Here is a 14,381-nt window from a genome sequence, read left to right on the forward strand (position 1 = left end):
TGCCATGTATTTTCAAAGGGGAATAGCCAGAAAGTGCACGAGGGACTGTTGGACAGCGAGCAGCATGAGTGTGTGTTGCACTGGTACAAGTGGATCAGATTTTAAACACCTCAGTTTCTCTGCTGGACTGAGAACCAAAAGCATCCAGCCAACAGCGTCCTGTGGGCAGTATCCTGTGACAACTGATGAAGGACTAGAGGACGACCAACACAAACTGTGCAGCAGCAGATGAGCTACCATCTCTGACTTTACATCTACAAGGTGGACCAACAAGGTAGGAGCATCTCACAGCAAGTGGACACAGTGTTTAAGAACTCCAGCAGCACTGCTGTGTCTGATCTACTCAATCTGGCACAACACAAACTAACACACCACCATGTCAGTGTCACTGTAGTGCAGAGAATGACCCACCAGCCACATAGTACCTGCTCTGTGGGGGTCCTGAGTTTTGAAGAACAGTAACAAAGTATGCAGAAAAACAGATGGACTACAGTCTGTAACTGTAGGACTACACAGTGCTCCTACACGGTCAGTGGAGCTGATAAAATGGACAATGAGTGTAGAAACAAGGAGGTAGACTTTATGGCTGATCGGTGTATAGACGCGCTTCCTGTTTACAGACATTACTGGCTGCTTTGCTGCTTAGCTGGTGACAAGATTGTAACATTAGTCAACTGCTATAATCAACATAGAATTTACACAGTTGTGAAATCATGTTGACTCAATAATAAAATACCAGAGTTTAATCTAGTTGTCTTTCATTTGTATATTACAATAACGTCATGTAAAGCATTACATTACAATAGTTGACTATCAGTATCGGCTGGTTATCAGGTCTCTATGATAATCGGCCCACTAAGTTTCCTACTGAATAAATGATTAACTAATATCCATCAAATCATGAAAACATTTATGGCTTATTGGCATGTCCTATGAATTTCCCAGCTTGCCTGGTTTTGTTGTTTATTGATCCTGTCTATCCTCTCCTTATCTGACAATATCAAAAACATGGCGGTGCTGCTAGTGTTGCTAAGCTAAGCAAACAGTCAGTTTTGTTGGCCAGTTAGTTAGTATGTGAGCTACTGAACAAAATCAATATTAATACTTTAGCCATCATTGATATGAATTAAACAGAGTGATAACTTAGTCATTACCTCACTAACGTTAGCAGACAGAAACGTACTGGTATTCTGACGAACTGTGTGACCACGTCCAAATGTCCTTCGATAGCTCATACTTACGGGTACAGCTCTTCATAAAACTGTAAGTAAGACATTTTGACAGCCTAATCTCACAAAGCTGAAGTCAGCTTCTTATTCGACAGCCTCTTGTTCAAATGTTCCCATTTCACCTTAAATGATCAGATAACGCTGTCAGTACTAAAACTACAGTATGGATGTGGGTGCCTCACAGAGTTTCACTGCCTTTTGTAATATTGGGACCCCAATCTGCCCTTTCGATGGCCTGGATCCTTCATTTTCCGCAGCGCTTGGCAAAGGGATGTGATCACCTTGGAATGTTAAACATTCTCCAGCCATCTTCTCTGCATTTGGTGCAGTTTTCTGTCCTTCTCATTGTTGCTTTCTGCCATTAAGAGTGCTGCTTCCTGCTCCCTAGTTGAGTGTGCATATCTGTGATGACATTGCACAGAAGCTTGTCTATATAGCAACTGGCTTTTGTCACTGAAGATCAAAGACAAATACCTGAAGCTCAGCCCACATGAAAAAGCCTTTCTGGAAACACATGGTGAGTCAGAAAAATGAACACTAGCTACTTAATTCTTCTTTCAGTCAATTAAAAATGAGTGGTTCTAATGACTCATTTCCGGAGTAAAACAAAGGCAGAGAGTGGCATTCATGTCAGCGAGATGAATAGGCAGAGGGAAATGAGAGGAAGCTTTATTTTAACTATACTGATGCCCATTTTCCACCCAAAGCATATTAAAGTTTGGCACCATTCACAAGTAAGCAATATCAGAGCTCTTAGTGCATGACTGATGCAGGTTTACTTCTTGGTTTCAGTCAATGTTTGTGAAGATCTACAAAGTGAGCTGGACTAACCTGACTCAGAGCACACCTTCCTTATTTACCTGTAGTCACAGACAAGCAGCATGAACACTGTATACACTTAAAAATGATTGTTCTTCAGGGGTTCTTTAGTAAAGAAAATGGTTCCTCATAGAACTATGAACACTCAAATAGCCCTTTGTATGCTTAAATGGTTCTTTTTAATGGTTTTTAAAATCTGTGTGCTGACAGAATGTGTTGTATATGGTTCTAGATAGCACCAAAAACAGTTCTTCTATAGGTAACAGCTTGGCATCATAACAATAGCAGAACCTTTTTGGTGTTGTACAGAACATTTTTTAAAAAAGGCTATATGTAGAACCCTATACAACGCATTCTCCATCAACCTGAAGAAACATTTCACCATGCAAAGAAGCATTTAAGCATGAAAATGCTCTAGATACAGGGCTCCAGACTAAAATAATTATTAGTTTGTAAATATTGAAATAACTTGCCAGTGGTGACAGGTAGCAACTTCGGATTATTATTTTTCATGGGTAAGTATCTATTACTATTTTTTTATTTACTACTTCTTTGTTTTTATGCATTTTCTTTCGTAATTTTTCATCTTAAAACAATTGATTGGCTACAGCATCACATGGATGTTTAAAAAAAAAAAAGCACCTGCGTTCATGCGGGATTTCGTTCAGAGCGGCAAACGTGACAAGCAAAGCAGCTGAGTTGAGCTAAGCTTTTCCCAGTGAACATCAGCGTGCAGAGAACAGCGAAGAAAAAAAATGTTAGATTTTTTGACACAATTCAATGCCTCTGTCAGACCTTAAGAGGTCATCTGCTCTCAGTCTGTTTCAGGACCAGTGAACCAATGAAAAGATGTATGAACAACTGTCCACTTCAAGCACTTCACGCAAAAGTATGACCACAGAAAGATGTTTTGTTGAGGAATTCCGAAGAGTGTAGGGTTGTGTACTGAAAAGAACCTGGCAACATGATATATCATGACACAGTGGTTCCGATTCAATATCGTGACATACCACAATACTGTAAGCAAGATGATATATCATTTTTTAAAAACCTACTACTAGGAAAACATTATATAAAAACAACCACCATATACATTAAATTAAGTTTAAGGTAGAGGGTGTAAAATTAAGCTCCAGTGTTTTACAAATATATTATGGTATCATTTAAAATGAGCGTTTATAAAGTAAATGAGCTTTGAGTACTGCAACTGAACAATGAAAGAGTGGCTGATAATCCTGATGGAGTTTGCTCTGATTGATTGTAGTTTTATTTCATTTATCTTCCCCATTATTATTAGCTTCTTCATCCTTGATCTGCCAAGTGCTGATCTATATTTGGTGTTTCTTAGGGTGTACTAACACTAGACAATCCGTACCGTGGCCGAGCACGGTTTAAAAAAAACTAACATAAGTTTTCTGTAAATTACTGTTGCGCGTAAAGCTGTTTAGGCCTTATGGCTCAGCTAACTCTAACTCAGTGCTATCGGCTGGTGCAAGGCCACATCTTACATTTAGCTATGGCGGAGTTATAATGAAAAGTGAAGGCTGAGGCAACACAGGAATAGCCATCTGTCTCTTTCACTTCCCAAGACTCTTGTCAGCACATGCGGATTGGGCACTGGCCTCACACCTAGCTTCTACTGGCAGTCTGGCCTATTCTTTCATTGGCATATTTTAGTAAACTGGACTGTGATTGGTTCAGGCATGTTCATGATGTAGAAAAGCTATAAGTTAGTTCCAAATTGCACTTTTCGCAGTGCATGACATCTAAACAAGTAAAAACATACACTGACTACATTTAGGATATAATATTTCTAATCATCAGATTGATGTAAGATTTTTCTAATTATTTCTTTACAATTTTTACTTGTTTTAAATAGAGAAAGTGTTCCACTGGCAGAAAATGTTACTTTGTTCACAAAATAATGCAGCTTATTTTTAGGAAATAACACTTGAAACAAGTATTCCGAAACAAGTTATCTGACAGTGGAATATATTCATTTGACAAAATGAGGAAAAGATCCATTAAAAGACGGTTCTTCCCGTCTTCTGACGTAAAGAAATTGATAAAGAACAATGAAGAACTCCACTTTTTTGAGAACCATTTTTGATCAGGGTTCTATATAACACCCAAAAGGATCCTCCTTTTGTTACAAGCTTAACACTGGGTTCTTTATAAAACTTATATATGTTTACTAAAGAACCACTGAAGAACCATAATTTTTAAGAGAGTACATTGAGACACTTTATCCACATTTTATCTACTGAAAACGTTCCATTGGCACATTATTTTACTTGTTTCAGGCACAATTTCTTAAAAATAGGCTAAATCATTTGCAATCATATTTTTAAGAGTGAGTTTAAAAATCTTATGATAGTCTTCCAACAATCTCATAATGAGTAAGATATATTGACTAGATTTAAGATGCTTTCACTTGGTAAGACATCATGTATCACAGTGTCAATGTCCTGAAAATTGTCGTGTTATGCCCTACAAGGTCTGAATTACCTTATAGTCAGGAGGCAGCGGGACACAGCAGACTAACTCGTTTGCCTCAGCCCCTGCAGAGCCCACAGTTTAAAGTTAAGTGTCCCTGCTGAGGTCTCTGTGCCCCAAGGAAATGAAACGACATGAATAATTCAGCAGCAGCCTCGGCAGGCATGGTAGCGGAGATCAAACTTTTACAAAGGTCAGTAGAAGAAAAACAGCACTGGTTGAAAAATCAGTAACACGTGAGGATGCAGACTGGCCTAAAAGCTTAAAAGAGCCAAGACTGATGCGGTTAAAACCGGGGATGGGAAGAGAACTGAAATTTCTGCCTGTTTCACCAAAAAGACAATAAAAACATTAACTGTGGTTATAATGATGCTTCCAGATGTCTCAAAACAAACTATGACTATAAGTAGAGCCCTAAGTTTAGTTTTTCCCCCAAATTTTCTCCCCAATTTAGACTCATCAAATTCTAGCCACTTTTCATGACTCCCCCAATCACACTATCCCCAGGGCTAAGAGGGTGAAAGTTAGCATAGGCTAGTCTCCACTGCATCTTTTCAAACTGCTGCTAACGCAACATCATTGGACAGCTGAACACTCTTATTGGAGAACGCTAACCAGCACTTCTATTATGTCAGCTAACAGACGTCTACGCTACCTAGCATCGTGTTGAATGATGGGGGGAGACGGGGGCCATCCTACCCACCCAGACAGAGGACAACCGTGGATGGCTGAAGCATCACCAGGTCTTTGTTTTTAAATGTGCAGTGAAACTTCTGCTCCAGGTCCACCTTTTACACCATTTCCTGGCTGAGGCTTTATTTGAACCAGAATAAAGAGTAACCATAATGCAAGTCATGAAAATTAATATGTTTTAGAAGATCTTCTAGCAATTACAAAACTATATTTTATCATTGTGTGCTTACCTGTGTAAGTATATCAAGCTGACCCACTATGTGCTCCAGGGTGCTGGCCAGTGCAGCAGGTACTCCGCCGTCCGGTGCTGCCTGCTGAGGCTGCTCCTGGTACGAGATGGATGGTGCAGTAGATCCCTGGGAGGTGTGGCTATGCTGACTTGTACTGGGGCCTCTATCGGAGCATCTGCCATGGGAGAGCTCTGTGGACTTTGGAACCTGCAGATACGTCAAAACATCATGCACAGCTCATAAAACGAAATAAACAAAAGGCTTCATCACATTTCAAACTAATAATTTGAGTTTAATCGAAATATTAGCATTCAGACGTAGCCTCTGCTTGGTGTTATTTCACATTTGAGCTATTTCACATTTGAGCAATCGTCAAAAGAAGATTACAGAGAAATGTTTTGCATTCAATGCAAGAATGGCTGTGAGACCAGCTACTGGCTACAATTACAAGAACACTTTGTGAAAATAATCCCACATTCAGTTGATCAAATTTTGCATCTTTAGGGGCAGCTAAGACAATGGTGCTAATATACTGGAAGTGAATATTCACCTAAACCTAAATGCAAGACAGGATATTCTGGAGAAACACTATCCATATGGTCATCGAGAGTCCGAACTGACTTGATGGTACCTAATAACAATAATGACACTGTGCGTGGTTGCCTTGTATTATGTCCAAGCACGACTGTCCTCCCTTCCCACTCCTCCACTGCCTTGCACTCGCACATTTCAGGCCCAATTACACTAAAAGTCATCACAATGCTACTTATGTGTGGCTGCAGCTTTACTTGCTTCATATTGTTCAATAAGGTGGGATGCGAATTCATTATTAACCAAAATTTTCTTAAATAAATTGAACAGTGGGACAGTCGCATCAGCGACGTCACAGTCAAGTTCCATGCCAAGACATGGTTTGCGATCACACTAGATGTGCACTGTGCCAGAGTTCAAATGAACTGTGCCTGAAAGCAGCATGGGCACAGTATGGACTGAGCACTCTAGTCAAATTAACTGGACTCTGGGGGTCCTACGTCCTCGGCCACGGTACGGATGGTCTAGTGTTAGTACACCCTAAGAAACACCAAATATAGATCAGCACTTGGCAGATCAAGGATGAAGAAGCTAATAATAATGGGGAAGATAAATGAAATAAAACTACAATCAATCAGAGCAAACTCCATCAGGATTATCAGCCACTCTTTCATTGTTCAGTTGCAGTACTCAAAGCTCATTTACTTTATAAACGCTCATTTTAAATGATACCATAATATATTTGTAAAACACTGGAGCTTAATTTTACACCCTCTACCTTAAACTTAATCATAAATCATTACCTTCTCGGTTCTGCCAACTACATCTTCTAAGGGGTGATGTATCGCTACATTGCAATATTTCTCCCTGATAGGAGCACAAAGACACTCCTTACAGACACCATGCAGAGCTTCTACCCAGAGTATAACTGGTTGATTCCAGCACTCTCATCCTCACGTCACCATGATTCAGGGTTTCTACTTCAGAAGATATCACACCCCTTCATTCTGCCTTGGTGATGTCATTTGCTCTGGGGCGATGAATATTTCAGTACTCAGACTGCAGATACAGCCTCTCTTGAGCAGCTCAGCTCAGGGTTAAGTGACTTGCTTAAGGAAAGAACGCCAACTAATGCTGTGAAATCCATAACCAAATACTCTTTATTACAGTTTGTGTTTGCATTTCTTGAGTAGCATCTCATTTGGTACGACATGAATTACAAAAAACAGTCATCAACAATAGTTTGTAGGCTCTGGCGTTTCTTCTGGGTTTTCATTTCAGATTTCACATGTTGACATTACTGTGACAGTTACGTGTGATGTATTACACATGGACCATCATAGGGGTGCAAAAGAAGAACACGTCAATGCCATTGACTGTACGATATTCACAACACAGCCATACGTCCAATGCCTCAAACCTAGAGACATAAGAAAAATAGAAGGACTAGAAGCTGGAAGGACAGCTGCCATGCCATAAAGTGCCTCCCGAAAACATCTGGCCAACAGGTGCCATTCGAGTACAAGGCAGGTAAATATTTGCACAGGCGACCCTGGTGATTTCTAGGCAAACAGGGTTGCTGTTCTGCCTTTAACTGAAAACAAGCAGGGCTTTTGTATTATAAACATAGACGCGCTTTAACATGAGTCTACATATTTTGTGGCAATATACAAAAAAGCATCAGAGATTGTACAGAGATTATATTAGAGCCAAAGCAGCTCACACATACAATGTTATGAGGTGAGTAAACTCTTATATATAAAAAAAAAAGAGAGAAAATGAAAACATCTAAGAGGTGATGAGGGAAAAAAACACCAGACTTGGCCAGTGTGGCAACTCCACCTGTCCAACTGCGGTGCTGCTTTCCAACCAACGTGGAAAGCCACTGAGGCTCGCCAATGAATCTCGGTGACACAGTAACCAGTGGAAATCTTTAATCACTGACTGGGCTTTGATGACTAACCCCTGGGGTTCTTAGAAAGACATTTATTATGATGGTGAGTGTGGGTTTGTCTTAATATTCATACTTGATCCTCTTGAATGCATGGGAAAAGCTGCAAACGTTTAGTCATTTGGCAGCTCTGAATAAACCCTTCTTGGATTTCTATTGGTCCCTCACCAATGGTACGAGGTAAAGACGCCACAAGGTGCATTTTTGCAGTGCCTGGTAAATGGCATCGCCTCGCCAGTTCAAATATTTACTTACAGAGAAGTATACCCTTATATAAATAATGTGTGGCTGGGCCCAGCACTTTCTGTGTCTATATTTAATCCAGTTGGACCAGCCTGTGGACCCTGGCATGAAAGCACAACGCTTACACAGGATTCCATACAGACTGGACAATGGAATGCTGTTAAGTCAGGCACTGCATTGCTGTGTCAACAATATTGCAATTAATCATCAGCATCTCAGCTTATCAGAAAGGTAAATTTATAAAACCCACTTGCCATATGTACTGGGCACTCCTTACAACTGTCACAACGGATAAATACTTCCTTATGTTGTTTTATCAAATCAATATTAGCTAAAGCAATATTTGCTGAAGAACTCTCTTGCACAGTGAGCTAAATGTCCTTTGTGTTTTATATGGAATGTTGATGATGGCAAAATAATGTCAAATCTGATATCAAGCTTTACTTTTGGGACTATTTTGCATGTGCATGTAACCCTCCACTATGACCAGATTTGAGGCCAAAATCTTTTCATAACTATTGTGAAAATATGTCTCGGACATCAGACAGTGTATTTATTACCATTTCATTTAATAACTTTCAGTGAGGGACCTTTTAGGGGTCGATGTCTGGTTCCTATAACCACCACTGTGAACAATTCTAACACTGCATTTTAACCATTTCATTACACAAAATACAGTGGAATTCCTCTTTAAGTTGGCTTGATTTTATTAGAGTACAGACAATTACAGCTGATGTAATCTAAAGGCTGGAGCAGTGAAATGCTCTGTGGCTGGAACTGGACAGAACGTAAAGGAAGCAGAGACTTGAAACGAACACAAAAGCATAGGAAAGCAGAAGGGGGTTTGCGCTGAGCCAACGAGCTTCAAACAGACAGGATTAACTCTTGTTGAGTGGAGGACTTGTTTGCAGCTCAGCAGTAAAACAGCTGCTCACACACACACACACACACACACACACACACACACACACACACACACACACACACACACACACACACACACACTTTAACACCCTCCTGATGAATCACCTGGACTGGAAAAACCAACAGTGGAAAATTTCCTGGGGCCCCAATGAAACTTTGAATCGTGCTGGTCTGACAGAGCCATCAATACCTGCTTCCTGCACACGCAGCCATTCATCAAGCTTCCCACTCGCCCCTGCACCCGCCCCGCAGAGCAGGGTTTATGTTGCACATGTAGGTGGGGAGAATTTGACCATGCTGTAAATGTGCAGACAAAATGGACAATGCTAAATCGCCTCAAACTCCTCTGTAGTCTGAAACAGGCAGCTACAAGAAGGTGTGGGGAGGACTGTGAGAAACTCTGAGCCAAATGTGGGGGAAATAAAGACTTATTAGGGTGGAAATTAATGGAGAGTGAAATTTAGAAACCAGAGCAACACCTGACAAAGGTGGAGCTCAAGGCAGGGGGCGCTGGAGCTCTTGTTAACACTGCTCAATAAACAAACATGTTGTTAGTAAATTTTCATGGCTGAAGAGTCTTTCAAATTGATATGCGGAGAACACAAACATGCAGTAATAACTTTAAAAACATTCCCTCCAGGAAATTTTGAGCTTGCGTTCACAAATTTCACACAAATTCAGCCAGTCCTCAAAGTCATTGAAAAACTTACAATCATGGCACTATTTCCTATTTCTAAATCTCTAATGCTTTCAAAATAAAGTGCAGCTCCAGCAGACTGATATATAAGCTAGGCTGGACACAACTATCATAGTTTATCAGCTCCTTTCTGATTAATCTGCATGTCTGTAAGAAAACTCCATGTGTTTTGTCAGCTGTTGCTCTGTGTGCTGTGACTGTGCCTTTCGAAGCAGAGTAGGACTCTGAACTGGGCTGATCGACATAAAGCAAATTAGCTGCTGGGTTTATATCAGCTTAAAGTTGCAGCACTACTTTAATATGTTTCCTCAGATTTCCTGAATACTCAAAGTTGACTTAGAGAACATGTTCATTTGTACATAGAGATGATCAATGCTTTGTTGCTGTAGCCAATTTTTATTACATAATTTTGATGCAAAATATTAAAAATACTCTTGCTGAGACATTAAGATGGGGTTATATTGTTACATACAAATAGAGTCTGCTCTCAAAAGGTGAATTTAATTTCCTCTACAGGTTTGAACAGAAACTAACTAGGCTACATTGAAAACAAATTAAATAAATATCACTCTAATTACATAACTGTACATGTCAAGGTCCAGGATATATACAGTTGGTTCTCGTAGTTTTTGTGTTGAAAGTGGAGGAAAAGGGCTGGCTCGAAGATCTGAGCCAGTCAAGTCACAAAGAAGTGAATCCAAGCCCAGATGAGCGTTACCAATGGCGACAGTAGCAAGGAAAAAGTTCCAAGCAAGAGGAAGAAACCTTGAGAGGAACCAAGACTCAAAAGGGGAACCCATCTTCCTCTTGTCCACACCCAATAGCAAACAATAACGGCAGATAATGAGGTTTGACCATCAGTATAAGATGTGGAAAAGGGGAAAAGCAGGAGAAGCAATGTCTATGATCAAAAATGTTGCCACATCATTGGGAGGGTCAGTTTATGCCAGTGAAGTTTGTACAGCCTTCTACAGCAGGAAGCTCCATGGATATCAAACTGGTTCAGAATGCTGGCGAGCAGTAGGCCTCTGATTAAGACAGATGAAGAACAGTATCAGACCACACAGGATGAGCAGTTATTCATCTTGGCAAAGTAAAACACACAGGCAGGGGCCAAACCCTTACAGCAAGATGACAGGATATGATGATCTTCAAAACAATGAGGCAACAGGGTGTTGCTGCAGTGGTGACTACTCCCCAACAACGGTCCGAGGAGGGACAAATCACAAACCTGCAAAAGGGTGTTGGACGCCCAAGGCTCATTAATGAACGATACTGATGGTCTAAGAGCTATTGAGGCACAGAAATCATCAAACCTCTGTGTATTGAGCTGCGCAACTGCAGACCAATCAAAGTGCCCATCCTGACCCCTGTCTACAGTCCGCAAGTGTCAGAACTGGACCTTGGAGCTGCAGAAGTTCACCTAGTCCAATGACTCTCGTTTTCTTTTACATCATGTGGATGGATAGGTACAATAGGTAGGCATGTTTACCTGGGGAACTGATAATACCAGGATGAAGTGTGTGAAGAAGACAAGCCAGTGGAGGGGCGTGACGCTCTGCTCAATGTTCCAGCCCCACCATTCATGTGGCTGTCAGTTTGACACCTACCTAATCATCATTATGGACCAGGTACAGGTCTTCATAGAGATGATGTTCCAAATTGCAGTGGCCTCTTTCAGCACGATATTGACCTGCCACACTTCACACTGTTCTAGAACAGTTTGAGGATCATGAAGAAGAGCTTAAGGTGGTGTCCTGGCCTCCAAATTACAATCTCGATCTAAACGAGCATCTGTGGGACGTGCTGGGACAAGTCCACTAGATACTAGGGTACACCTTCAGTGATCTTGTGAAGTCCATGCCTGTTTTGGCAGAATATGTGGAGGACCAACAGCATATCAGGCAGGTGGTCATTATGTTTCTGCTCATTGGTGTAGCACTGAAGAGGCCACGGGTGTGGAAACTTACAGTTCTCGAAAATTATTCAAATGAACTCCAAAGCATTCTTCTGGACTGTCATCTCAGGATTATCCTGTAAAACCACAGAATTTGCATGCATGCTGTATTTTTCTTGCACTGTCTGTAAACACTGACTTTCAAAGATCATGTTTCCTTGATTCATAAACAATTCTGAGCTGTGAAAATGAATTACACTGAAAGATGTGATTCCTAAATGCAAGTTATTTATTTATTTACTTTTGCCTACATCTCTTAAGCCAGCACCAGTGAGGTTCTATTGCAGTAAGAGCTTTCTCGTCATTACGGCACAGAAATAAATTACTGCAATAAATTTCTGTAAAATGTCGACTATAAATGTTACAATTAAGAGGAAAAAGCAAACAATTACTGCAGTGGCATTCAACAAATAATCACACTAAGTGTTGATTAGGTGTATATGTAAATAAGAGGTACTGCATGATGCAGTACATTTTAGTTGCAAAAAATTAGCTTGCAATCAAATATGGTTATCAGTGCACCCAAGAGTTTAAATGTAAAATATATTTCAAGTGATCTAGAATTTGTTAATGCCCTCAGAACGTAATATGTTCCAATTTAGAAAAGAAAAGCATCTGTAGTCCATTAAATATGTATTTCAATATTATTAAAATATAACTATAAAGTATGTAAATTGTGCATATTCATTCCTAAAGATATATTTAAATGCATATGTATTTTTTTTAATAAACTGTTGGCTGAGAGCAGGTAAGAGGGAGTGAGAGTGTGACACAGACTGTAGCCCATTTGAGTTTTAAAAATAATGTTGACGCAACACTGCGAGATGAAGTGTTAATAACGATGAAAAATTCATTCAACACCCAGACCAACTTCATAGTCACTGGTGAAAAGCTGGATTTGGTAATGTTTTGAGCTTTTTCTTTGACTTGCAGGCTCAATCCATCCATCCATCCATCCATCCATCCATCCATCCATCCATCCATCCATCCATCCATCCATCCATCCATCCATTTTCTAAGCCGCTTCTCCGTCAGGGTCGCGGGGGGGATGCTGGAGCCTACCCAGTAGTCTTCGGGCGAAAGGCAGGATACACCCTGGACAGGTCGCCAGTCCATCGCAGGGCAGACAGACAGACACAGACAGTCACTCACACACTCACACCTAGGGGCAATTTAGCATGTCCAATTGGCCTGACTGCATGTCTTTGGACTGTGGGAGGAAACCGGAGAACCCGGAGGAAACCCACGCAGACACGGGGAGAACATGCAAATTCCACACAGAGAGGACCCCAGTCACCCAGCCGGGGAATTGAACCCAGGCAGGCTCAATCCAATTAAAAAACAAACAAACAAACAAAAAACAACAACAACAACAAAAAACACCCAATTCTGTTTATAACAACGCAAAATGAGATTGTGAAAGCTAACAAGTAACAACTATGGGGAAAAAAAAAACATTGTCATCCTAAATAATTTTCCTCATTTACACCTGGTCACTTCATGCATCTTAAGTATCAGGATTATATCTGGATAAGGCCACATAAAAATGCCAGTGCAAAAGCACCCAAGATATATTTAAACAGATACAAATCTGATCCCGCAAACCACTTCAGGAGGTGGACTGAAATGCTTTTGAGCCATGTTATTGCAGCATAAACACATCTGTCTCTCTGAGACACATTCAAAAACCAAAACCCCTCCCAGTACAACCAAAACCCCTCCCAGTACAACCAAAACTCCTCCCTATTGAACTGAATCTCCTCCCAGTACAACCAAAACTTGTCCCAGTCAAACGGAATCTCCTCAGAGTTCTTCCAAAGCTCCTACCAGTGGAACTGAAACTCCTCCCAGTACAACCGAAACCACACCAGTACAACTGAATCTCCACCTAGCACAACTGAAACTCTTCCATCGTGCAATGTGTCACTGGCTTTGTGATCCGTGTCTAGAATCATGGAGGACACACATGATACTAGACACATGAAGTGTAAACGGGGTCTATATGACACCCCCAACGGAAAACTTTTTGATCAGGATTGTTTTCATTGTGGCATCTAGGGAGATTAAGCCTGAGCGAGCTCTCCCATTGGTTAAGACTTCAGGAGCTGAACTGAAGGCCTTACACGTTAGATCAACTATCAACATAATTACGAAGTGACCGATAAAAGCAAGCAAACATGCTTGGGAGGAATGCCCCCCCTAGTGCTTCTGGAGGTTCTACAGCCAGTCTGTGAATGAGTCATAGTCTAAGCAGGTTTCGGTTAGTTGTTAGGAATGGAAAACAGCGGCGGAAGAGCACTGCCAATGCCTCACATGTAAGTTAACATTCAAGTTAAACATATGGAATGTCTGTTACAAGTTTCAAATGTCCAGGTTTAATCTAGAACTGCCAAAAAAATGTTCATTCAGTGTTATCACTAATATACCATTAGAAACTCCTTAAAGGTACTAGCAGAAACTAGCATTATTAAAACAGGTTTTTTTTCCCTTGAGTTTTAAGATTTGTAGCCTGAACTGAACACCTCAGTCTAATAGTTCACCACGGTACATCAGTATCATCAATTAAGAGGGTAAAGTTGTGTGCAATGTTCCAGTGATGTAAGTGTTGCTC

The 14,381-nt window shown here is 40.7% G+C and overlaps 1 protein-coding gene across 1 annotated transcript in view; it reads right to left on the bottom strand.

Moving 5' to 3' along the window:
• poc1a (POC1 centriolar protein A) overlaps positions 1 to 14,381 on the bottom strand; it is an 89,060-nt gene that overhangs the window by 24,588 nt on the left and 50,091 nt on the right. The window contains exon 10 of the mRNA XM_017692711.2: positions 5,468 to 5,674. Within this exon, the coding sequence (XP_017548200.1) occupies positions 5,468 to 5,674 (207 nt within the window). The remainder of the gene's footprint in view (positions 1 to 5,467; positions 5,675 to 14,381) is intronic.

The sequence above is a fragment of the Pygocentrus nattereri genome, chromosome 21 (assembly GCF_015220715.1).
Source record: "Pygocentrus nattereri isolate fPygNat1 chromosome 21, fPygNat1.pri, whole genome shotgun sequence".
NCBI lineage: Eukaryota > Metazoa > Chordata > Actinopteri > Characiformes > Serrasalmidae > Pygocentrus > Pygocentrus nattereri.